Here is a 24267-nt window from a genome sequence, read left to right as displayed (position 1 = left end):
AAGAGGGAAGAGACAGGCAAACATTTTAAATGTATCAGACCGATGGGATTTGTCGTCGCGCATTGTAGTTATTCAAACGAGACAAACGATGACGCTCAAATAATCTGCGCTGCCTTGTGGTCAAGCATACTGCAAACTTAGGGATAGGGCGACCGGACCGGACCGGTCCATTTTAGAAAGACAGGTTTATTCGTATTAAGGATTGTTATAACCCGCCCCTGGACTGGCGAGTTACACATTCGGCCAAAAGACCATTATATCTGAGCATTACGCTCAGATAGACCAGGTTCCGATATAACTAGTGCAATGACATGACAGGAGGATGCAGTTTCTCATTTGGATCCTCAGGCACACCGCTTTGATGCCTAAGCAACATTCATGTGCAACTTGATATTATCTCCGTGCTTTCCGTTATTCCGTGGACGTTTGCAGGTTCGTTCATTTTGCACGCCTTCTCAAGATCCGAGTTGGAGCCAGCGGTAAGTCATCTTGGTCAGATAAGTGCGGCGACACAGGAAGACCGTTGCTAACGTTATTTTCTTCGGGTTTAGATCTTTCTGAATCAGTACGGCGACTCTCAGGGGTTTCAGGCTCATCTTTCTCCGTCCTCTTGCGGATACGGTTGAATCCAGGGGGGTTTCGTTTACTCAGATGGCTGAACTGCACACGTTCATAGGCTGAGGAAGAGCCAGACAAAGGGTTGGGGCCAGACGCAACTATTCCATTGGAGGAAGACGCCAGCTGGTCATGCAACCGTCTGGAGATAGCCTTGGTGCGTCTCGTCGGTGAAGGAGATCGACGGCGATCTCTGAGCTGCGATACACGTTGGGGCGATCTTGATCGGGGCCGGGGTTGGGACAAGCGCGGGGATCTGTGGTTCCCACTGGTGTCTTGGCTTGGGTCTGGGCTTGGGTCTGGGCCACCTGAAACCCAACTGCGCTGCAACCAGTCCCCGATACCAAGGCTTCTTTCAAGTTGAGACGATTCCGGGGTCTTCGAATCCTGAGGGTACGGTGAAGGCTTTGTTTGTGATATCGTGGGTTGTTCGCTGTTGTCTGAACCCTCCTGGGGTGGGGACTCATGAGCAATTTCTTGATGACTAGGTCCAGGTACCGAATTCTGAATACCGAGCTGACTCGCACTAGAGGTATCCAGTTGCCGGCCAATTTCTACAGATTTCCGACCCCAACTTGCAGCCCGCCGCTTCACAGACAACCACGAATACTCCCGACCGGTCTGCTCGCGAAACTGCGACGCGAGATTCATCCAGAACCCTTTCGCTGGCAGCTCACCATTGGATACTGAGGGCAATTCTTGTTCATAGAGCCTCCTGAGAACACCTTCTTGCGCAAGAGTAAGCTTCTTGCCGCGGCCTGTCAAAGGACGGCGATCGATCACTATATCGCTGAGCTTGGTCCCCCGGCGGACGCAAGATCCATTGGGGGCATCGCTGGAACCAACTCCAAGTTGTGGGGTCTTAGTTTTGATTGATGATCATCTGGTCTTGTTTGGCATGGGACGCCACGCTGCCACTGAGTTGGATGACTTGGCTTGAGTTTAAACGGATAGCACACAGTTGGACCCACAGATCAAGGAGATTAAGAATGTCAGCGGATGACACTAGCAGTGGGTCGGAGAGGTTGGTGGTGCGTCGCGTCCCGTCCCGAGGTCTATCCCGTGTTCTGTGTGCGCACGTGATGAGGTTTTGTTGTTCTTTTGTCTGAGATCCATTCGTCAACATTGCGAGTCAAAATGAGGCTAAACAATAAGCACAAGAATTTGTTCATTTGAAACTCAGAACAATGAATTGAAATACCTTGCAATACTGGACAATCTAGTTCTCCCTATACAAGAAACTAGGGCAAAGGGCAACCGTGCATGGATGACAGAGCACGTGAACCACGTGGACGGACCACAACCCTAAATCAACTACAACAGACCGTCTTTTGCTAGCTATAGCCTTGGGTGAGTTGCTATTTGAGGTTCCTCTACTGACCTATCTACAGCGGCCGCTCACCCGAGCCAGGAGCTGGATTTGTAATACCAGTAGTTCTGTCGACAACCTCGGGTGTATTTTCCAGTCATGATGGGTGTTGCAGGTCTCGGGCTAGATAGATGTCGACTGGCAAGGAAATTGGCCCACATGAACCAGTAGTGTTCGCCAAGAAGTCAAAGCAGTTCTACACAGAATGTGAACACTATCTTCGATTAGCTGGAGAATATGTGAACAAACATTGTATATATCAGCATTTAGGACGTTATTAAATTTGGATATTCATTCAGTGTGAAGGCTATCATCAATCCCTGGTTACACAGCACGCAAAACACTACCATAATAAACGCCGAAGACGACCAAATTTCAAAGTTCTGTGTGGTTAAACAATCAACTTGTCTAGTCGGATCACCTAATGACAGAGCTGAATCCATTGCGCAATGATATCTTCCATGTCATGCGCAATACCCCACTGCGAAGACAAACACCGGAAAAGCTTTTGCATAGAGTTGAGTTCATAAAGCAGATTCCTCACAGCACCACCGATAGGAAGTGAAAGTGAGGAAGTCCCATTTCCATTCTCAACAAAGCGCTTTGTCTCCGAGCCAGATAATGGCCGGATATCATCGTGGCCCAAGTTGAGATCCGAATGGAACAGCAAAGCGTCTTGCCAAACAATGTTTCGAGGTAAATTCACAGTGGCCACTCCTGCAAGTGAAAGAACGACGTATATTGTCGCCGCTGCGAACAGTGAGCTGGGCATGTGCACGACATGCGCGCGGCCACGTGGTAATTGTTCTACAATATCTTGGATAGCGACCGCGTGGAGGACGGCCCGCCGCGCATCTTCTGAATTAGCCCATTTGACTATATCGAAGCCCGGGCGGACGATTCCGCCTCCACCGGAGACGTGCTGGATAATGTTGTAGCGCAAGCAGACGTGGCGAGAGAGGATGGCCGAGTTTATCATTGTATCTAGACAGACCGTGTGCCAGCGCAGGAGAATTTCGAGTCTTTCCGCTGCGGTGAAGTGGATGCTCATGGATATGGTCTCGTAGACTTGAGCTAAGGCTCGCCGGACGTCTGATTGGCTAGGAACTCCCACAGCTAGTTCATTATCATCAAAGTCGGAGATTAGAGAATGGAGCCCTTCGAGCACCACACGCAGTGCGAAAGTGGAGAATTTGTATTCAAGAGGGCGGAAGTTACCAACTGGTGGGAAGAGGGAGCGAAAAATCGTCCTGAATGAGGACTGGTCCGGCTTTTGGGCATGCATATGAGCCAACCATTCATCGGCAGTGCTCGCATCAAAGGCTTCCTCGCTACTCGGGAGGCTGAGTGGGTTTGCCACATGGCGAGAAGAGGCACCGTCGCTCGATGTTTGAGCCAAAAGTCCGTCCAGGACGTAGTACGCTAGTAGGGTGCGTTGCTGGATCTCCCGCGCAGACCAGATTCGCCACTGGTGTTCCTTTTCTGCAGCGGGGGCATCGATCGAGGGCAGGTTGTCCATTGAGTATGGCTCGCTGTCATACATGCCGCAGTGTCTTGCCCATAAGAAGCCCAGTGGGTGGAAGACCTGGCTGGTGGTTCGGATTGCCCGGTTCTTGGATAGCGCCCCATAAATTTGACCCAGTAGGGCTGTGAGCATCAACTGAACGCCGTTGCACGCATCATAGGTGCCGTTATGTGTGATCATGGACTGCCATGAAGTTGAAAGTGCGGTATGCGCTAAGTGCCATAAGGCTTCGCCTTTTGCAACCGAGTCCTTGGGGCCTAAGTACAAAGAGCCGATGGCGATGGCATTAAGGAGGAGAGCGTGTGTGCATTGTCGGAAAACGAAAGTTGCACGATGTAGGATTGGGAACGTGGGGATGAATCGGATGAAGAACATATGAAGACATTCGTCGAGGAATACAGAAGTGATGGACGTAGCTTTGACGGCGGCGGTAACACTGAATGACTAGTATAACGAGATGTCAGCTGCGCTCGAATCTAGGTTCAATCTGTGTTGATCGACGGTTTTAAAAACCTCAATTTCCTCGTCTGACAGAATGCAAAGTGCAACTCACCGAGCTAGTCACCATCTCTGTGACATCCCGCACTGCCTGGTGCCCTCCACCGGATGGTATTGTCCCGACAGAAGAACTATGGTCATCGAATAAATTCGGAGACCCGAAGATCATACCATTGATATCCTGCACAACAGGCGCAAATGGCAAGGTACCAAGCGGCATCTGCCATTGGTCTGTCGAATCTGAGGACATCAAGGTCTGAAACAAGTTTTCCGAATCAGGCCAGACCAACGCGAAGTCCAGCTCCGAGGCAACATTATGCATACCCCTGTGATTTCCAGGATGCGTTTCATCCCAAGAGTGACTTGTTGCTGAAGTTGACGCTGGATCAGCAGTAGACGCACTACTTGTATCCCACGAAGGGAGAGAATCCAAAGAGGTAGGCTGCGGCGGCAAGTGTGCATCCGAGGAGTCATTCTTTAAATTTACGGCACGAGCATGGAGCTTTTCGTGTCGGGTAAGAGCATCTTGTCGGGCAAACGGCCTTCGACATTCTTTGCAGACATATGGCTTGGATCCCGTATCTAAGTCTTCCGGTCAGCTGGGTGGGTCACTCTTGTTGAACTTTGTGCAGGGATCAAAAAGGACCAGTGGGTCTGATAAAATTAGAACATACGGCACCGCTCATGTCTCTATGTGTAACGACCCGTTAGTTATCTCGTGTCACTTACCGGTCCCTCTTTCGTAGAGAAGCTGGATTTGAAGCCAACCTTGGAAGTCTACGAAGTCTACTTACCCTCAAGTGTTCGGCCTTGGAGAATGCTTTTTGGCATACTCGACAAATCAGTTTCTTGCCTCCTGACAGCGGAGGTAGTGCTGTCATGGTCCTCATTGACGCCATTTTTGCCGAGGAGAAGGAAGAAACAGCACGAAAGTAGATTGTGGAGAGGAGATTGTGGGGTGTGGCACCCGGGCACCCGTAGACCCGTGAACTTGCCCAGGTGCTTGTGCGACCACGGAATTATATTTGGCCTGCCCCGGGATTAGACTATGTTGTTGGTAGGTAGTTACAAAGATCAGGTTCAATTGTATATTTTTTTACTCTAAGTGAATAAGATTGAAGTTCAAGCAACTAAGGGGTGTTTGAAATCAAGTCAACTATCCTTAGAAGCGTTCAAGCGTCCAAGCGTTCAAGCGAAAACAAGGCGCCGTGGCAATACAGCCAAGGAAGTGTGGCTATTATGCTTAGACCCAACGGCCAAATCTCATCAAATACGTCTTAGGCGCGGCTTGCAGGTAGAATTAGAAATGCCGTCCCGATTAAAAGTTCCACAGCCGAATGGTGAAAGTAGCGAAACAAATAGCTCGATCCTAAGGAAATTGCGCCAAGACGTCAAAATGCAAAGTGTGTCGGTACTTGGCTCGGGATGGGAGCCGTACTTGCATACTAAAAGGCTTCATCGGGTAGCCGTGTTCAAGTGCCATGGCGATTCCATTTGCACGATCCCATGACAACAGTCTATTTAGCCGCATCTTGACTGGTCGGTATCGACGCTTTCCAATCAGGAACCGTGGAGTGACTCCGCATTTTCCCTCCATTTTCTCCTCATTTTCGTTCTATTTCCTCCCGAAGGACCCGCAACAGAGCCGAGAACTCCGGGGAATACCTCCCCCCCAGGCGCAGGGGAGGTCCGACTGGGTGAACGCCGTGGGTTTAGCGTCTTGGTTATACCCACTCACTCCGGCATTTTTCACCAGTCCCTCACTGATTTCATGTCCCCAGCCGAGATACCTAGGTAGGTACAGAAGTCCCAGATCTGTCATCATTATTGTTTGTCCTGGATGCCCCAACTGACCCAACTTGAAATATTGTTTCCTGTAGTCCTCCCATTCAATACTCCCACAAACTTTCTCCTATTCTCACCACAATCAACACACCACCTCGGGTCATAGATCGAGGGTAATTCGAGCCTTTGAGTGTTTCTCCACTTCTCATCGAGGAACAACGCAAGCACCATGGCTTCCTTGGAGTTGCAAAAGAGCTCGTCCCGTCGAGACGAGATCGAGGTGCCAGGAACGAAAACCGACATCGATCTCATTGAGAGTGCAGGACATGGACGGGCAGCCAATTACGCCGAGTCAATGACTGCTCATCTGCCAAAGGCACACAGAGACTATCTGATGGAGCGACACGGGACTCTGGAGCTTGACCCTGTCCCCGGAATGAGTCCAGCTGACCCTTACAACTGGCCAGAGTGGAAGGTAAGTCAATATTCTCCCTGCTACAAGATGACTTCATCGACAATAATCTTGAAACGAGACAAAAGGAATGGCCGAACAGAAGACTGATGTACCAACGCGCAGAAAATGATTAATCTTATCCTTGTGGCGTTCCACGCTTGTATGGGCACCTTCACCGCCGCCGGCATCATCCCTGCCTATTCAGACATCTCCAAAGAAATGGGTGTCGGAATGCAAGATGCTAGTTACTTGACCTCTTTGCAAATTGCCATCCTTGGAGGTGCTCCTCTGTTCTGGAAACCGCTGTCCAATCGGTACGGGCGTCGGCCTATCTTCCTCCTCTCCCTCATATGCAGTCTCGTGTGTAATATCGGGTGTGCAAAGAGCACCACGTATGCTTCTCTGGCTGCTTGTCGGGCCCTCGTGGCCTTTTTCATCTCGCCCGCCTCTGCCATTGGCAGTGCGGTCGTGATGGAGACAACCTTTAAGAAAGACCGTGCCCGTTATATGGGCGTTTGGACACTGATGATCACCCTGGGTGTCCCGGTTGGGCCTTTCATCTTCGGCTTCGTCAGCTACCGTGTTGGTTATCACTGGATCTACTGGATCCTCGCAATGGTAAGTTCCCTTCCCATCTCCATAGTAGTCAATAACCTTGTTCATGAGCTTACAAATCTAAAGATCAACGGCGGCCAATTCATCTTGTATCTGTTCTTCGGCCCCGAAACCCGTTATCTGGACACCGGCATCGACAACAAGGAGTCAACAAGGAAGATCGAGTACATGTCACTGCGACGGATCGACCCCACACCGTTCTCATGGTTCGAGTTTATTAGCCCACTGACAATGGCTCGACACCCGTCAATCCTCATCCCAGCATGCGCATACGCCATGGTCTTCCTCTTCGGTAACGTTCTCGCAACTGTCGAGATTCCCCAACTCCTCCAGGAGAAGTTCGAGCTCAATGCCGAACAGCTAGGCATGCAGTTCCTAGGTGCGATCATAGGTTCCGTAATCGGCGAGCAAATGGGCGGCGTGCTATCAGACTTCTGGATGAGCCGACGCAGCCGACGCATCAACCGTAAGGCCGAGCCAGAATTCCGTCTATGGCTCAGCTACTTCGGTTTCGCGCTCACCATCATCGGTATAATTGTCTTCCTGGTCTGCACGCAGGAATCACCCAGTGGACACTGGAACGTCACGCCCATTATCGGTACTGCTATTGGCGCTGTCGGGAACCAGCTTGTTACCACGGTGATGATCACCTATGCTATCGATTGCTTCCCGCAGGAAGCTGGTAACATCGGTGTGTTCATCACGTTTGTCCGACAGATTTGGGGTTTCCTTGGTCCTTTCTGGTATGTTTTCTTTCTCTTCGTTTTGTTTTGTAAGGGTCGTTGCTAACCTTAGCTTAGGTTTGCTCCCATGTTCGAGACTGTCGGTATTGCACCTAGCGCGGGCATTGGGTCGGCGATGGTTATCGTCGTCAGTGTTATTCCCACCATCTTCCTGCACTGGCGGGGTAAGATTTGGCGTAGCGAGGAGTAAATGGACCAGAATAGAAATCAACTTCAATTTCAATTTCGGTGTTTCGGGTTCACGCGTTTCGTTATCGTTGTGTCGGTTTGGGTTTTTAGAGCATCGGGGGTAAATGGGTACGATAGAGTGATAGAGTGATCGGGTTCGGGTTCGGGTTCGTTAGATGAAGATTCGGCATCGGCATCGGTGTCGGCATCGACCACGGCAAGGTAGTTCCGGACAGTATATAGCTTGACTCATGAATTGCATGATTCTTCAAAGAGATTTAATCGGCGACAGGATATATCTGTAGTCAACCTATAACAGTAACATCAAGAAGATTGGTTGAGTTCTGTTGAATAACTCATATCACCATCTATAGGAATGTGTATGGAGTGGAGGCATAAAACTTTGACAGCCCTAGCAGCAACAACATCCATGTAAAGAAATGAAGAAAAATGAGAGAGAAGATTTTGACTCAACAATCGAAAATCCAGCAAAAATCTCTTCCCAAAAAAAGGCCGCAGACCGTCTTTAAAGCAAATCACTCTTAACGGGGATAGCTCGGGACACCGACCCGGTATAATCCTGTGGCGCTGAAATCGACCCATCGCGGGTCAACAAGGCCCACGGGCCCTATCAGACAATTAACAACTACCGGGTATATAGTTCGGCTTGCGGTTCTGGCTAAATGTTTCCAGCCGACTACTACATAGAAGGAAATGCGGGAAGGTGATCTCAGGACTAGTTATACTGTTCTAGTATAGGATACGTTATACCATGACCATGATAGTAACATTTCATCAGTAAGAGGAATCTCTGCTAAGTCTATAAGCATCGAATCCATGGATCCAGCTCACCCATTGGCACATCTTTGCTCTTTTCTGGGCACGTTAGCCCTCTACAATAAAGTTGCCCAGTAAAGGATCGATGTTGTATACAATATAGGGCGATGTGGCGGGAGAGATTTACTCCGACCAGGGAAGAGTTTATATCCGGTGGAGCTCTGTGATTGGTCAAAGCTACGCGATTCCCCTTACCTTTGTGGCTTGGGCCAGGAATTAAATATATCCAGTCCTATCTGATAGTCGTTGGTGGCTTTATTGACTGTGCCGTGTATTCAAGGATACGTCGGCGCATAACTAGTATTTAATAGTGACCACAGCAGCTACAAATCTTGGTGCATACGAACATACATAAAGGGATATATATTGCCTCAAGAAGTAACATCTATCATTTTATATACTAGATTTCGTCACTGGTGCTCGATCTTGTTGATAAGTGTTCCCACATGGGGCAGCAACTCAACGGCGAACTCGTCGCCAGCCTTGATAAATTCCTTCGGGTTCTTAGCTGCGCCAACACCGGGCGGGGTGCCCGTCAATATGATTGTACCGGCAGGTAAGGTGGTACCTTGGGAGAGGAAGCTGACCAGCTGGGGGACGCCGAAGACAAGGTCACTGCGGTGAAATTCAATGTTAGCAGGTGCTATTCTATATACCAGGATTAATGCGAAGCAAATATAACTAACGTCAATGGGCAGTATCCCTGCATCACGTTTCCGTTCTTAAGACCACGAATCTGGAGCTTGCTGACATCGGGGATGAGAGCAGCGGAAGCGAGGACGGGACCTATAGATATCGAGTCAGTGCAAAATTCTTGTGCATTCTATCCAGCCTTATGGACATACCAATCGGGCATGCGCCATCAAAGCCCTTGGAGAAAGACCACTGGCTCTGATTCATCTGGGAAGTGCGACTGGAGACATCGTTTGCAGCCGTGTAACCAAGGACATAGTCGAGGGCCTCGGATTCGGACACGTCCTTAGCATCACGGCCAATGACGATAACCATCTCAGACTCGTAGTCACCGGTGTTATCCTGCTGCGTAATCTTAGGCAGAACGGTTGGCGCAGGCCAAGGATCCGCCAGAGAGCTGGCTGGCTTCATGAACAATGTTGGGACTTCAGGGATCGGGAGAGCCATCTCCTTGGCATGGGAGACATACTGTAATGCGCATTAGCAGCTTCCTTTCCTTGAATTTCCTTGTCATAGTTCAAAGCTCACGTTCAGTCCAATGCAGCGAATAGTTCCAACCTCGCTTTGCGCCAAAGGGGATAGAATTCGCGAGATGGTCTCCGTCGCATCAGTCACCTGGCCAGGACTTAAGACTGAAGTGCCAGAGAATGGGTGTACTGCAACGTCCTTGCCCTGGTAGAGAGCCAATCCAACATCCAGCTTGGGATCGACGGGCTCTCCGATTAGAACCTTGGCGGGGTTCGATTTGGGGACAAAGCGCACCAGCCCTATTTGTTGTCAGTTGGGAATTTATGGTCAATTTGAGGGTTCTTACGCGAGAAGGTAGATGCGATTTTGGACATGGCAGTATTAATTGGAGAATAAAGAGGGGAAGTGAGTAGATTGATTCTAGCAGAACCCCCAAATATAATACGGACTATCGAGACCGATAGCGGAGTATGTCTAGCCCGGTGTTGTATAAGCCGGAGGGGCAGCATCCCACAATGTGGGGAAGTGGCGAGCGCGGCCAATATCAGCTTGGAGAATAAAAAGGATGAAACCCCCAGCGACTGTCGGGTTTTTGTAAGTAATTACCCTTCCTATCCCGCCGCCATGTCTACTCCCAAAGGTCCCTTCCACTTGGTTAGCGTCAACACCGCACCCGAGCGCGCCAAGCGCCTCATCGGCCGCCTCACCGAGGCTCTGAGCGATCGGTACACTATAATCCACGTCGACAACTGCGAGAGTAAGAATATTGAGAGCCATTGTAAAGGAATTTCGGTTGACAAACCCTCGCACAGAAATCGACGAAGTCGAGGCCAAGGTCAAGCAGCACAAACCCGAGGTTCTGGTAAGTCTGACTTAGAATTTTCGAGCATTCCTGAGCTAGAATTCCACATTAATATCCTGAATAGTTCAGTGCCTCTATGTGGTCTTCTGAGGAGGCCCAACAGATCCACCAAATCGCTCGTTCTGTTCGACCCGATATCAAGCTTCACGCCATTCCCCAGGGCTTGCAGGTCGAGCGTGGGCCCGATGCCATAGTTGAATATCTGCTTGAGAAGGTGCCCGTGCTGCTGGACAGCTAGACATTGTAAATATGACCATGTATATGTCCATGCCTCAATAAACGTTTGATGACAGGTCTTTCATGACGTTCCACGCAGTTCGGTATAAAAGTCGATCATTGATTGTCACTCCTAGACTGCAAAGAACATTCCGCAATATTGCCTGCGAGATAGGAAGTTTTTCTTTTTCGTGAAAGTCGGAAGCGGGGTGTGTTATTGGGTCTTTCTTCCGGTATTCATTTTTCGGTGTCATAAAATGAAGACTTCACTCAGACCGGTGTCAGATGGTGGCTCTTAAACAACTAACTAGAGAGAATGAATCCATAAAGCCACACGAGATAGGGAAAATCCTGAGCTCTGGCAATTTGAGGGAGTGTAACCGGAAGAAACGCCTGTGGTTGCTCATCAACTACCCCACAGTTTATTATTAGACTGAGGGAGCAAACATTGAAGGGAAAGACAGTACTCCGTAAGTCAAATTTCATTTGTTATTTCCTAACACATCAATTATGTCAGCTAACACGTGCTGGTCATCCTATCAGTCGCAGAATAAGTTGATGGATGCCGCAGAGATGCAACGAGTTTCTAGGCAAAAAATAATTGTCGTGTGATGCCAAGCCGCACCCAAAAAGGCCCAAGGCAATCAATAATTCTTCTGCTTCACTCACTGTATTGTTATCACTTTCAAACTATTCTATCCAGATTCCACACACAATCATGAAAACACTAATGTGTGCCGATGATATGACCTGGGAATTTGCCGAGAAAATATCTCACAACTGGCTGCTTCAATTCCTGAAACTTGACATCAAGAAACCGATCGCGATGTTCATCCTCCAACGCCAAAGAGGTGATGGTCCCGAGTTTGCTATACTCGAAAAGGGTTCCTATAATATCTCCTTACGGATGAAGTACAAAAACCATGCTGTTGTCATACGGCTATGCCAGCCCGGTGCCGTATTTTTCCCTAAGGAAAAAGTTGCGAACGAAGTTGCCACGATGCGATTTCTTACAGACCAGACATCGATACCTGTTCCATTCATTCTTGACTCGGGCACGAAGAAGGAAAGCCCCCTTGAACTAAGTCCATTTATTATGATGGAATACATCGAACACAAAACAAATATATACGACGCTCTCAATACCCCTGGATGCCCGAAAAGGGAACGTAGAATTCTAGATCTAAACATCGACGATAATAAGCTTGAGTCTTTATATGGTCAGCTAGCGGGTGTTCTACTTCAGCTGTCGAAGATTTCTTTTCCTCGTATAGGATCTCTTACCCAGGTCGATGAATTCACCTGGGAAGTATCGCGCCGACCCTTATCAATGAATATAAATAAACTGGTACGACTAGGAAGCCTACCGCGATCTAAAATTCCCGACACTATATTCAGTACAACTTCTTGTTATTTCGAAGCCCTTGCGGACCTAAATATTGAACACCTAGTGCACTAGAGGAACGATGCTGTAGAGTCAGCAGATGACTGTCGACGAAAGTTTGTGGCGCGACAGCTTTTTCGTAAGCTCGCTAGAGAGAAGCGACTTACTGATTTACCATTCGAACAAGGTCCTTTTAAAGTCTAGTGTGACGATTTACGACCGGGAAATGTACTGCTCCACGAAAATATGCAAATTGCTAGAGTGGTAGATTGGGAGTTCACATATGCGGCACCAGTTGAGTTCTCCCACGCACCGCCTTGGTGGTTGCTCATCGAAAAGCCCGAGCTTTGGCCAAATGGCATGGACGACTGGGAAATTGTGTTTAATCATCGCTTGAAGATGTTTCTTAGAGCGATGAAAAGCCGCGAGGACACGGAGATTCAAAAAGGTCATATGAAAGAGAACCAACGCCTGTCTAGCCATATGCAACGGAGCTGGGACAGCGGAAATTTCTGGATCGTGTACGCAGCGTTGAATAGTTTCGCATTTGACGCAATCTACTGGAAGAAAATTGATCCCTTGTTTTTCGGGGCTGCTCAAAGTCCTGTGAGCAGCCCCGAGACAGCTTGGAAAGAGAGGCTCGGCCTACTAGGTGAGAAGGAAATAGAGGAGATGGAAGAACTTGTTGTTCGGAAGCTGGAGGAGAAAGAAACCAGGATTCTGAAATGGGACCCGGATGAGTATACTGTTGAAGCAATAGCGAAAGCGGCTGAAGTGGATAGAGCCCATTAGATCGAGAGGAACGGAACGAAGTGTAACGAGATCTCGTTCTGGTTGGCCAAATAAATGAACATATAAACAAATAAAAATACATGGCATACCTAGTCGTAGACTTCGCTGAGCTCTAGGAATTGTTAATAGCGGTCCTAAGCTTTGATAGACGGCGCCTACCTAAACTGTTAACTCTATCGAGAATGCTAAAAGATACAGAGCAACCTACGTATGTAGCCATAACTATCGTTAGACCATATCAGACATTGCCTACTATGATCTAGGACCTTAGGGGTTCCGGCTTAGGAAGTGCCTGCCTGAATCATGGTTAGAAAGAATTGTATTTAAGAAAAAATGCATCTTCGAAAGACTATCTTGATTTAGGTGGGCGATACGATGAAGCACACTGCACGGCTTTAAGTATGAATTATATCTACTAGAGTACACGTTAGCATAAAGAGCATTGATATGGTTTTCTTAAGGGAGCCTCAGAGGCTAGATAAAAATGCCAATCGATTTAGCCATTATGTGGCTTCTGCTGTATATTCATCAGTTGGCTCCAGTCTACTAAGAGGTTTGAAATCAGAAGCAACCAGCTCTCACCGGAAATCGTGGATCCATCAAGTTAAATCCGATCAATCCATAGCCCCAAACCCTAAACAAACACCTGATCAATACGACCATTAAAGTTGTAGGTTACTCCAAGAAAAGGGCACTTAATGACTTCCTGTCCAATAGTTATTCCGTGAACACGAGCATCGTCCCGTTTCAATCCCTTGGCACCTTGGCATTCAGGGTCAGCTATAGGTATAAATCCCGTGTCATCACTTCACGAGGGCATAAAATTAATCATTTTTACGCCCAAACCCCCCGTGTTCATAAACTCGGGCTCGACCGGAGCATTCTTTATTTTCCTGGCTTTCTTTTTCTTCTTCTTGACGAACAATTTGGGATGATTAGCTGACAGACAATTTTATTTTGATACCATATGTACTGATTTACGATTACGAGCAATGTTACTTCGTCGCCCTTTCCTCACAATGTTGGCCTTGCTGGCCGTCCCAACGCAAGTATTATCACGAAAGGGCGGTGGCGATGGCTCTAGCAGTGATAGCGACAGCGACAGCGACAGCAGTAGCTCCAGTGGCTCGAGTGGCTCCAGCGATTCCAGTGATGGTGATGACACTTCTTCATCAACATCATCATCCTCGGGCGAAACCCACTGCTTTGATACCCACCTCCTCAACTTTGACAATCTTCAACCTTCACATTACTACGAATACAACCAGGCACCACGGCGTGGTCATGCAAGTGTTAAAACCGACTGGGATGGTGTCTACTTCAAAGGCGAAGCCATGCTCAAGTACACAATCATAACACCACCGAACAATCTGACCGAAGACAATATCGTTAGTTCATCTTTGATCGAATGTCCCGTTGGTAGACAGTCCATGCGCATGTTGGGTGTTGCGTGGGTCGGTGCCAAAACTCCCACCCCTGCTGGACCCGTCAATCCCTTCACATTGGGTTTCAAGGCCTGGGAGAGCAACGTGCGCGTCTCGGATATCGATTATTCATACACACTGTGTGAAGATCCGGATCTCATACAACTCACCACGACGGTGGACTTGTTCAATGAAACTTCGGTCGAGGAAGCCATGGATGCCGTTTTGTTCAACATTACCCAGGCGGCTGACAACCGCAACAAGATTCTGTTTGACGGGGTCTATGATCTGAAAGACTGGGCAGACAGTGAAAGGGACCATCTAGAACCAGCGCTCTATGACAATACCGGTCTTTGGCGTGAGAAGATTTCCCTTCCGGATAGTCTATGCTCCGAGAGGAGGAGTTTGGGAAAGATTATCTTTGTGTGGCCCACTGGAACACACATCAATGGCTCTATGACGAATGAAACTCTTGAGTTGAATTTCTCCGGCTCGACAATTGCTGGGTTCGAAGGTCGTTCTCGATGGCCGGACACCGACACAAAAGTAAATGTGACTTTCGAGTTCACATTCACGGGTAGTTTGGATGCTGCGAATTCCTCGCAGGTGGTTCTGCCAGGGGCGTCGAGCCACAATGCGTCACTAATCGCCTTTCAGACAGTGACTGGCAGTGCTACTGTGATAAGTCGTTCATTGTACTACGTACTGCTGTCTTTACTGGTCAGTTTGGGGGTCATGGTTGTATGAGCGCACAACTTTGGGAGGGAGGAAGTCTTCGCCGTCCTCGGGTAAAGTTCGCAAGCACACGAAATTATCTTGAAAAAAACTCCAACTGAAATAATATATATCCAAATATCAAACTGAAGACACTGCAAATAATAGTGAGTAACCATTACATAGTTAGTATCCATCTTTGCCTGAAACAACCCCATAGCAAGAACTATTCTTGCTAAACATGGCTTGCAAGTCCTGGATGATAAATTCGGGAACCTCCCAAGCGGCGAAGTGACCTCCACGGGCATGCTCGTTCTGTTGAACCACCGGGCCCAGACCAGCAGCCCAAGAGCCAGGAATAACGGAGATTTCACGAGGGAGGTGCGCAATTCCCAGCTTCACATGCGGGATATACGCAATCAATTCCTTGTAAGACTTCCTCTTGACCGTCGCCGCGTGAAAGGCCTCATAGTATATGCGGACACTAGCCGCGGGGCCAGCCGCAGAAAACCAGTAGACAGATACCCATGTTAGAATTTCGTCATCGGTCCAGGGATATGAGTCTGTCCAGTCGTGCAACTTCTCGTAAATCCAAGCCAACAAGGCAACAGGGCTATCTTCTAGTGCCGCACCAATGGTCTGCGGCCTGGTGCTTTGGATCTGGTTGTAACCGTAACCTTCACGTTCGAACCATTGACTCCTTTCGCGGCCTGACTTTTCCCGGTCATTATACGGCAGCAATGCGTGTCGCAGGGCTAACCATGGGTTATCGGTGAATCGAGGGGGCTTGGCCAGCACCATGTTGATATGAGAGGCTTTACAGTGCTTGGGGTATAATAGACCGAGGGTTCTAGTAATCCAAAATCCCCAATCTCCACCCTGAGTCACTTTACGTGTGATGAAGTTAGTTTCGGGTGTGGCTGGTACATCCCGGCTCGTTTCGGGTCATACCATATTGATCATAGCCGAGCTTGATCATGAGCTTGTGCAAGACTTCAGCATACTGTTCAAGGCAAAACCCGCGATGAATGACTCCTGAAGAGAAGCCGAAATTGGGTAGCGATGGAGCCACGACGTGGAATGCGGGAATGGAGTCATCGCCTTTCAGCATCGGTAGCAGTTTTGAGACTTCGATGAATGATCCCGGCCCTATATTTAGAGATCAGATACCGTGTTGGGATAAGGAAAGATAATCAGTGTTATAGGAGAGGAGATAATTACTTACATCCATGGCTGAAAAGCAGTGGAATGGCGTTCTTGTTGGTGTTGATTTGGTGGACATCTACAAGTTGAAACCTGTGAATATCAAAACACTTCAGAATATATGCACAAAACTCACAGTGGATATCCAAACTACCAAATCCATCAACCTCGATCTGTGTTTGATATTGGGGCAGCTCATTCAACTTTGCCTCTGCTTTCCGCCAGTCAAAGCCATCCTTCCAATACTCTATGAGTCGCTGCACTTCTTTCACTGGAGTTCCAAAATCCCAAGGATCTTGTTCGGGTGACTCCAGCTGGGTTGCGAATTTGGAAAGTGCTAGGCGTTGCTGAAGGTCTTGGAGACTCTCATCAGGGATGGAAATCTTGTACGGTTTCGGTTGGTCGGCCATAATAAAGTAATTTGATTTGATTTGATGGAAATTAAAAACTATTTGATGAGGTAGTGTGGTAGAGTCAGCGGCAGCGGGGGAGGTTTGAGGTTTGAGATGAAGTTGCACCCGAGAGTCTCAGACCTTGCAGTGTGATGCCTTTGGTCATGTACCACACGCAAGGAAATTGCGGGGTTGCGGCTTCCCTAACGGTCCCGGCCTTCACCGCCAGGCAGGGACCCCCGGGGCAGCAACCACCTGGGCAAATCCCCTCAGGGGGCCGGGACTTGCTAGACCATAACTAGGTCGGGGCGGGGGGCACCCCCCTTAGATACCTTAGGTACCTAGGCCTTGACCTTAGGTAGGCCGACCCCCGGGACCTTCCAAAGTTGGGGCCTCGGGGCTCCCTGGGCTAACAAAATCACTTAGTCAGCAACCGGCCCGCGGACCCGGGTATTTCCAAGGTTCCCGATCAGCAGGGATCCAACTCTTGATACTTGCCATTCTCTCAACACGAAGATCGAAATATGTTCTCTCTCCGGACAGTTACACGTGGTGTTCCAGGCCTGCGGGCTTTCTCCACGGCTCGTAGGCTGCAGTCTGAGCTGGCGTATCAAATATTTGGCGAGGAAAACGGCCAAGCTGTCCGAGACCCCATTCTGATTCTACACGGACTATTTGGATCAAAGCAGAACAACAGGAGTATCGGCAAGTATGTTTTGTAACCCAACATCCAAATAAAATTCCATGTTCTTACGTATCTCTCAGGGCTTTGGCACGGGATTTGAAATGCCAGATCTTTGCACTGGTAAGTTTCGGCTTGTCTCCGGAAAGATATGGAAAAAAAATTGTCGTCCACGAGATCTAAACATATATGAACAGGATCTACGTAACCATGGTCATTCTTTCCATGCCCCTGAGCACAATTACGGTGCCATGGCGGAGGATGTGCAGGAGTTTATCAAACAGCAGAAACTCGACAAATGCGTCTTGATCGGACATTCCATGTACGTGATGGAATGAATCGTCCATGTTGGGTTCTCTTCTCATACTAACAATTGGTCAAGGGGTGCTAAAGCCGCAATGGCGGTAGCACTGCGCACCCCCGAGCGGGTGTCAGCTTTGATCCCCGTTGACAACGCACCGGTAAACGCAGCACTAAAGGGCGATTTCCCCAAATACGTTCGCGGGATGCAGAAAATCGAAGCTGCGAAGGTGTCAAAGCAATCCGATGCTAACAAAATTCTCGAGGATTACGAAGAGGTAAGGGGTGTTGATCTTTCTAACTAGGGGGGCGCGGCGATATGCCTCGCTCCCCTTCAGCAATGTTTCGCATGCTAACAACTGTCCCAGTCTCTTCCCATCCGTCAATTCCTTCTCACCAACCTGATACGCTCTGAGGAAGACAACACACTTAAGTTCCGTGTTCCGCTCTCTATCATCGGCAGCTCGTTGGATCATATGGCCGATTTCCCTTTCGAGGAATCTGATAACCACCATTACGACGGCCCGACACTCTTTGTTCGTGGCACTAAGTCTAAGTATGTTTCGGACGATACTGTGCCGGCTATCAAGAAGTTCTTCCCCAACGCGCAGATTGCGGACGTCGAAGCGGGTCACTGGCTCATTTCTGAGAACCCTGAAGCATTTCGCCAAGGTAATTATTCCCTCTTTTCGACAACATTTAACAGTATTTTTATGCTTATGTGATGATAATAGCCGTGGTCAAGTTTTTGGGGTCGACTTAGATGGGGTAAGTATAATTGGAGTATCGCATAGGTCACGTGACTTTAGAGATTAGACGTATGTGTTGAAGAGTCAAATGTACAATAACTTAATTCACCCAGTGGTATGCTGAGCAATATCGATTTGAATAGCGCATTGGCGGTCAGGCTTTAAGCCTATCGGCCGAGTGGCGAAAACGTATCTAGTAATGGTTCCCCCAAAGACAATTTAGAGATCAATGGTCACATGGTGAGTCGTAATTCGACGGTGATGGAGACGTAAGACGACGTAGTCGTGGTCCCGCTCATTCATCCTGCTTGTTCCGCTTTCGTTTCTTGTCAGGTCTGCTCGAATGCTTGGAATTCTCTTCTGCCTGTTCCGCCCTCTTCTTCGCCTTCTTCCTTTCCTTTTTGCTAGAGCCCTGAGTGAGAGATGTTGGAGCAGAAGAGGTAGGAGCCGGCGAAGACTCGAGCACCGAAGAGGACTCGGTTGTGTTTCTTTCATCCTCAGAGTCTATTACAGAGGACACCCGTCGCTTTCCTTTCAAATGTTGAACCTGACGGGGCTCAACGGATTTGCCAGAATATAACGATGGATGACTATTGCTAGCTCCACTAGGTGTTTGTGAGGGCTGACGAGCTTGCGTTGCAGAGTGATTTGACTTCGAACTGATTGGCGTAGAATTGTCGGCCTGGCCCTTGACGCTGATCTGGACCGGCTGATATACACCTAGAGTAGGGCCCATGGGAACTGTCTTTGGTGTTGTCGTCGGCTTTGAGGTGAAAGCATGACCATTTGGTTGGGGCTGAAGAGCTTCCTGCCCATCGGTGCTCCACTCCTCCATTTCACCGATAACATCAGAAATTTTAGCTCCTCCTGCAAGGGCCTTGAAAATGTCTTCAGCCCTCCTCAGGCGCTTAATATACATCCTCACCTTATCCCCCTGCTCATTGAATTTCTCCAATGACACCGGTGGTTCCTGGTCTTCGAGGGCTTTCAACTGATCCCGGAGTTTGTCAAAATCCTTATTTTCCGTTGCGTTACGATCTTTCAGGTCTTGCAGCTTTTTCCGGACTTCTTCAAGACCTCGGTCGGCTGTGGTGTTTTGGCTTTCCAAGTCGTTCAGTTGTCCCTGGAGTTCGCCAAGAACTTCATCTTCGATATCGCTCCGACTTTCGAGCTTTTCCAGCCGTACACAGATCTTGCTGAGCTTATCAGTCGCGGTATCGTCTCTCTTTGCCGCGTCTTTGGTTAATTTGTCAACCATTTGTCGAATCTCTTGGAGTTGTGAGATGTGAGCATCGACTTTGTGGATCAATGGACTGATATGTCGCGTGGACTGAGTGATGTTTCCGATCTCTACACCCTGGTCATCGGCCTTTTCAGAAATGCCTTCGATGGTGTCGTCTTGAGCCGTGACTTTGTTTTGCAATTCGCTCCGCAGTTCAAGGTTTCTCTGCAACTCATCACCATGCTCCTTGATGAGTATCTCAATCGGTGCAAGCTTGCCGGAAAGGTCTTCGACCTGTTGAAGCAAAATCGGCATCTGAGTCAAATTCTGGAGCTGTTCCGGTGAGACCTGTGCTGCTTCAGATCTCTCTGCGCTAGGCTGGATTTTCTGTGCGTCTGCCTGGGCCTTTTTTGTATCTGCCTTGAATTGGTTCGTGTCTGCCTTGAACGACTCTGCTTCTTGCTTGAGTGCAAAAAGTGTAGCTTCAATTTCCGTTCGGTGGGCCGTCAATTGTTGACTTAGCTGATCAACAGAGGGGTACATTTGCTGCATGGCATGTGCCATGGAATTGACTAATTCGCCGGTAGTGATATTGGTGTATCTTGTTTCTAGTGAGCGAATGGCCCTGCTGACGGAGTCGACTTTACTCTCGCACTTTGTTAGAGCTCGAGCAAGGTCGGCAAATGGAGCAAGGCGGGTTTCGAATCCATCTAGCGCGCTTTGAACATGTTTTTGGATCTGCTCAAAGTTTGTTGGCAAGGACACCCTAACTTGGTTGAGGGTCGTATCGAGCGTCGTCTGGAAGTTTGTCATTTCCTCAGATTTCCTGGTCAGGTCCTCCACCTTTTTTGAAGTGTCGCTTTGTTTGGTTTCAAGTGATCTTTGGTGCGACTCGTGGTCCTGGCGTAAAGAGTTCAACTCACCCACACGGATGACATCCACGTCATGATGAAGGGTTTTGATGTTGTTAAGGAGGTCTGTTTGGTTCTGGACTTTCTTTTCCAGAGACGCCACTCTTGTAAGCACCCCGCTGGGGGGATAGGTGTTGTTTCTGAGGAGACCCGGCCGCTGTTATCAAGATTTTGTTGTTGGGTTCTGAGTGAGACCAGAAGTTTTTCTTGGGCGGCAATCTGCTCCGTGGCTTGCTTCCTTTGACCTTCCAAGTCAGTCTCAATTTGTGAAACTGGAGTCGACGCGCTATTTTTGAGACTAAGTCGCGTGGTACTGAGCGACTTGACCTCGCTTTCAATGGAAGAAAGCTTGCCCTGAAGCTGTTCATTAGTAGTTCTCAGTTTGCAACCAATATCTGAAATGTTGGTCTCTAGCTGCTGGTTGGAAACTTTCATTTCTTCCTCGACGGTGTCGACCATCTTCTTGATAATAGAAATCTTGTCATCAAGCTTCTTGTCGGCAACCTTCACTTCGAGTTCAAGGCTTGACATTTTGTCCGTGAATTGACCCTTCCATTTAGATTGAAGAGCGACTGAGTTTGCAATCTTTTGGATGTATTCCAGTGCCTCCTCCAATCCTTTGGGGTTCTCGAGGGTATGCTGCACTTTTTCCAGCTTTCCGTTGATTTCAGCGATATTTTGATCTCGGGCTCGCATTTCCGTTTGGAATCCAGATTTGTCGGTTTCAGTATCCACTTGTGTTGGATTACCACCTTCGGTAGTTGGGCCACGGCCTTGCCCTATTCCGTTTATTGTGGATTCTAGCTTCTCGACCCGCCCAGGTATGTTTTCGAGCAGTGGTTGGGGCTTGAACTGCGACAATGTCGAATTGAAATTATCCTGCGCCTGATTGGAGAGTGATCGATTATCGGTGATCGACTTGACATGGTTGGCCAATTCATCCTTCGCCGCGCCCAGCTGTTGCTGGAAGAGAGTGATCACACTCGGAAATTGTGGAGACTGCTTCGCCCTATGTAGGTTTTTGGTAATAGAAATTATTTCCTTTTGGAGTCTCTCTTTCTCTTCCTCGCACTTGTTCACCTTGATCAATGAGTTGACCAAAGCTGAGATCGACGACGCGCCTTGATGACTGGGTGCACTTTGGTTCTCTATGAACGTAGGGCTCGGGGCACTGTTAGGGATCGAAAGTGGAGGCACCTGGGGGATCGATTTTGCGGGAGGTTTTTGGATGAAAACGGGATTTGTGGGGGGTTTAAATGTCCCTGTTGGGAATTTGACGATTGAGCACCAACTGATTGCTTAGCAGTACCGGCAAGCCGAGGATCTTGCGCTTTGGTAGAGGATCCAGGTGACAATCGGCCCCCGAGTCGCTTCGGGGTATTGGGGTTGGGAGAGTCAACATCCATTCTGCTGGCCATACACCCTGAAATGAATGTATTGCAAAATACTCATCGTATTTGGAACAAAACAGAAGTGCGGTGCTTCGGAGGACGACTGTGAGATGCAGTGTCTGAAGGAAATTCCTAGAACGGAACGCTTAAGACGCAATGCAATTTGACGCGTTCACCACGCGAAAATTTGTGGAAACTTGTTGCGAGGTGGGGTGCTTGTATGGGGGTAGGTATTGTTGAAAACACCTATTCAGTTCTCCCTGAGATAGTGAAGGGAGTCGGACACGTTAGTTCGAAGACGTGACGAGCATCAGAATTTGCGAAATTGGGTCAAGCGACGCAAATTCAGGAAGTGGAAATGAAGGCAAACGGACTTCCCGTTTCTTTGAGCGATTATTCTGCCGGGCGGTGACAGAGCACTTCGATCTGCGATCTGCCCTGGCTCTCTCTCTTCTTTTGCTTTTCTAGAGCTTTGGTGCATTTTACCAACATAATCTTCCAGTTTAGAATACATTTCCCTCTGGAAATTTTCAAATATGGCTGTAGTAAGTTACTGTTCTTCTATAATATTTCCATGGTTGCTGACACCAAAATAGCCAATCTCAACTGTCGCAGAGGGCAAGGAGCTCCGGGGACTGAACCTCATCGCCGCCCATTCGCATATCAGAGGTCTCGGTGTCGATGCAGACACTCTTCAGCCTCGGACATCATCTCAAGGTCTTGTGGGTCAGGAAAAGGCCCGCAAGGCCGCCGCAGTGATTTTGCAGATGGTGAGGGAAGGCAAGATTGCCGGTCGCGCCGTTCTGATCGCGGGACCTCCTAGCACTGGAAAGACAGCAATTGCAATGGGTATGGCACAATCTCTCGGACCAGACGTACCTTTCACCATGCTTGCTGCTTCTGAGATTTTCTCAATGGAGATGTCGAAGACAGAAGCCCTGACCCAAGCATTCCGGAAGTCCATCGGTGTGCGCATTAAGGAAGAGAGCGAAATCATTGAGGGTGAAGTTGTGGAGATTCAAATTGACCGGAGTGTTACTGGCGTGAGTGGATTCTCTACGTGGAAAGAATCAATAGCATTGGATACTGACTGTCTCCAGGGCAATAAACAAGGAAAGCTCACGATCAAGACTACGGACATGGAAACGATTTACGACATGGGAACCAAGATGATTGATTCGATGACCAAGGAACGAGTAATGGCAGGAGATGTGATCTCGATCGACAAGTCCTCTGGCAAGATCACGAAGCTCGGTCGGTCATACGCACGCTCTCGAGACTACGACGCCATGGGCGCCGATACCAAGTTTGTCCAATGCCCCGAAGGCGAGCTTCAGGTTCGCAAGGAGATCGTCCACACCGTTAGCCTCCACGAGATCGACGTCATTAACTCGCGTTCACAAGGCTTCTTGGCCCTCTTCTCCGGCGATACGGGCGAGATTCGGAGTGAAGTTCGGGACCAAATCAATACCAAGGTGGCTGAGTGGAAGGAAGAGGGCAAAGCAGAGATTATTCCCGGTGTCCTGTTCATTGACGAGGTTCACATGCTCGATATCGAGTGTTACTCCTACATCAACCGTGCCCTTGAGGCTGAGTTGGCCCCTATCGTCATTATGGCTAGTAATCGCGGCCAGTCACGCATCCGCGGAACAACCTACACCTCTCCTCACGGGCTACCCCTTGACTTCCTCGATCGGGTTGTTATCGTCAGCACACAGATGTACTCTGGTGACGAGATCCGTCAAATCCTTGCCATCCGAGCGCAGGAAGAAGAGATCGATCTTTCGCCTGATGCTCTCGCTCTTCTCACCAAGATTGGCCAGGAGTCCAACCTGCGTTATGCCAGCAACATCATTACTACTTCGCACCTCTTGAGTCAAAAACGCAAGGCCAAGGAGGTTAGTGTCGATGACGTCCAGCGCAGCTTCCGATTGTTTTACGACCCTGCACGGAGTGTCAAGTTCGTCAATCAATATGAACAGCGCTTCATCGGTGACCAAGGTACTGTGAGCTTCACTGCTGCTACCAATGGTGACGCCATGGAGCTTTCTTAATTGTGTTAGATGTTTTAGTACTGGGCTATTCGGTGGGCAGTTAAGCGGGTCGAAAAAACTACACTGGATCTTGATTTTTTATTTTTTTGTCGCATCAAACGATGTATGATAGGACTGGCGCTTGTTGAGGTGATTTGGCCTTTGAGATTCAATTGCAGTCCTCTGTTCTGGAGGATCTGATATTAATATTTCATTCATCAA

At 48.7% G+C, this 24267-nt stretch overlaps 11 protein-coding genes across 11 annotated transcripts; 6 read left to right on the top strand and 5 right to left on the bottom strand.

Annotated features, from left to right (window-relative positions):
* Nucleotides 1-438: 438 nt before the first annotated feature.
* N7516_006379 (uncharacterized protein) lies at nucleotides 439-1741 on the bottom strand (the record flags this gene model as incomplete). Its single annotated transcript, XM_057219099.1, has 2 exons — nucleotides 439-1450; nucleotides 1587-1741. The coding sequence occupies 2 exons, from the start codon at nucleotides 1739-1741 to the stop codon at nucleotides 439-441; spliced, it is 1167 nt and encodes a 388-aa protein (XP_057073190.1).
* Nucleotides 1742-2405: 664 nt separating this feature from the next.
* On the bottom strand, nucleotides 2406-4906 carry N7516_006378 (uncharacterized protein; the record flags this gene model as incomplete). Its single annotated transcript, XM_057219098.1, has 4 exons — nucleotides 2406-3953; nucleotides 4063-4589; nucleotides 4682-4697; nucleotides 4802-4906. 4 exons carry the CDS (start codon nucleotides 4904-4906, stop codon nucleotides 2406-2408), a joined length of 2196 nt encoding a protein of 731 aa, XP_057073189.1.
* Nucleotides 4907-6021: 1115 nt separating this feature from the next.
* On the top strand, nucleotides 6022-7794 carry N7516_006377 (uncharacterized protein; the record flags this gene model as incomplete). The annotated part of the gene is made up of 4 exons (XM_057219097.1): nucleotides 6022-6267; nucleotides 6370-6864; nucleotides 6928-7604; nucleotides 7662-7794. 4 exons carry the CDS (start codon nucleotides 6022-6024, stop codon nucleotides 7792-7794), a joined length of 1551 nt encoding a protein of 516 aa, XP_057073188.1.
* Nucleotides 7795-9019: 1225 nt separating this feature from the next.
* On the bottom strand, nucleotides 9020-10144 carry N7516_006376 (fumarylacetoacetate hydrolase family protein; the record flags this gene model as incomplete). The annotated part of the gene is made up of 5 exons (XM_057219096.1): nucleotides 9020-9224; nucleotides 9296-9395; nucleotides 9455-9770; nucleotides 9831-10069; nucleotides 10117-10144. The coding sequence occupies 5 exons, from the start codon at nucleotides 10142-10144 to the stop codon at nucleotides 9020-9022; spliced, it is 888 nt and encodes a 295-aa protein (XP_057073187.1).
* A 250-nt stretch (nucleotides 10145-10394) lies between these two features.
* On the top strand, nucleotides 10395-10870 carry N7516_006375 (uncharacterized protein; the record flags this gene model as incomplete). The annotated part of the gene is made up of 3 exons (XM_057219095.1): nucleotides 10395-10527; nucleotides 10583-10632; nucleotides 10697-10870. The coding sequence occupies 3 exons, from the start codon at nucleotides 10395-10397 to the stop codon at nucleotides 10868-10870; spliced, it is 357 nt and encodes a 118-aa protein (XP_057073186.1).
* Nucleotides 10871-11566: 696 nt separating this feature from the next.
* On the top strand, nucleotides 11567-13024 carry N7516_006374 (uncharacterized protein; the record flags this gene model as incomplete). Its single annotated transcript, XM_057219094.1, has 2 exons — nucleotides 11567-12196; nucleotides 12437-13024. 2 exons carry the CDS (start codon nucleotides 11567-11569, stop codon nucleotides 13022-13024), a joined length of 1218 nt encoding a protein of 405 aa, XP_057073185.1.
* A 1019-nt stretch (nucleotides 13025-14043) lies between these two features.
* N7516_006373 (uncharacterized protein) lies at nucleotides 14044-15195 on the top strand (the record flags this gene model as incomplete). The annotated part of the gene is made up of 1 exon (XM_057219093.1): nucleotides 14044-15195. One exon carries the CDS (start codon nucleotides 14044-14046, stop codon nucleotides 15193-15195), a length of 1152 nt encoding a protein of 383 aa, XP_057073184.1.
* Nucleotides 15196-15348: 153 nt separating this feature from the next.
* On the bottom strand, nucleotides 15349-16775 carry N7516_006372 (epoxide hydrolase family protein; the record flags this gene model as incomplete). Its single annotated transcript, XM_057219092.1, has 4 exons — nucleotides 15349-16049; nucleotides 16114-16311; nucleotides 16388-16444; nucleotides 16502-16775. The coding sequence occupies 4 exons, from the start codon at nucleotides 16773-16775 to the stop codon at nucleotides 15349-15351; spliced, it is 1230 nt and encodes a 409-aa protein (XP_057073183.1).
* Nucleotides 16776-17281: 506 nt separating this feature from the next.
* N7516_006371 (uncharacterized protein) lies at nucleotides 17282-18502 on the top strand (the record flags this gene model as incomplete). The annotated part of the gene is made up of 6 exons (XM_057219091.1): nucleotides 17282-17466; nucleotides 17523-17562; nucleotides 17637-17761; nucleotides 17822-18017; nucleotides 18108-18411; nucleotides 18474-18502. The coding sequence occupies 6 exons, from the start codon at nucleotides 17282-17284 to the stop codon at nucleotides 18500-18502; spliced, it is 879 nt and encodes a 292-aa protein (XP_057073182.1).
* Nucleotides 18503-18783: 281 nt separating this feature from the next.
* On the bottom strand, nucleotides 18784-22027 carry N7516_006370 (uncharacterized protein; the record flags this gene model as incomplete). Its single annotated transcript, XM_057219090.1, has 3 exons — nucleotides 18784-20778; nucleotides 20817-21883; nucleotides 21931-22027. 3 exons carry the CDS (start codon nucleotides 22025-22027, stop codon nucleotides 18784-18786), a joined length of 3159 nt encoding a protein of 1052 aa, XP_057073181.1.
* Nucleotides 22028-22498: 471 nt separating this feature from the next.
* Nucleotides 22499-24224, top strand: rvb2 (RuvB family ATP-dependent DNA helicase reptin). Its single transcript, XM_057219089.1, has 3 exons — nucleotides 22499-22557; nucleotides 22609-23055; nucleotides 23113-24224. Exons 1-3 carry the CDS (start codon nucleotides 22549-22551, stop codon nucleotides 24064-24066), a joined length of 1410 nt encoding a protein of 469 aa, XP_057073180.1. The 5' UTR covers nucleotides 22499-22548; the 3' UTR covers nucleotides 24067-24224.
* The last annotated feature ends 43 nt before the right edge of the window (nucleotides 24225-24267 follow it).

Source organism: Penicillium verrucosum, assembly GCF_028828655.1.
Source record: "Penicillium verrucosum strain IBT 35672 chromosome Unknown utg000002l_segment0_segment0, whole genome shotgun sequence".
NCBI classification, from domain to species: Eukaryota; Fungi; Ascomycota; class Eurotiomycetes; order Eurotiales; family Aspergillaceae; genus Penicillium; species Penicillium verrucosum.
This window is presented reverse-complemented; position numbering and strand designations above follow the sequence as displayed.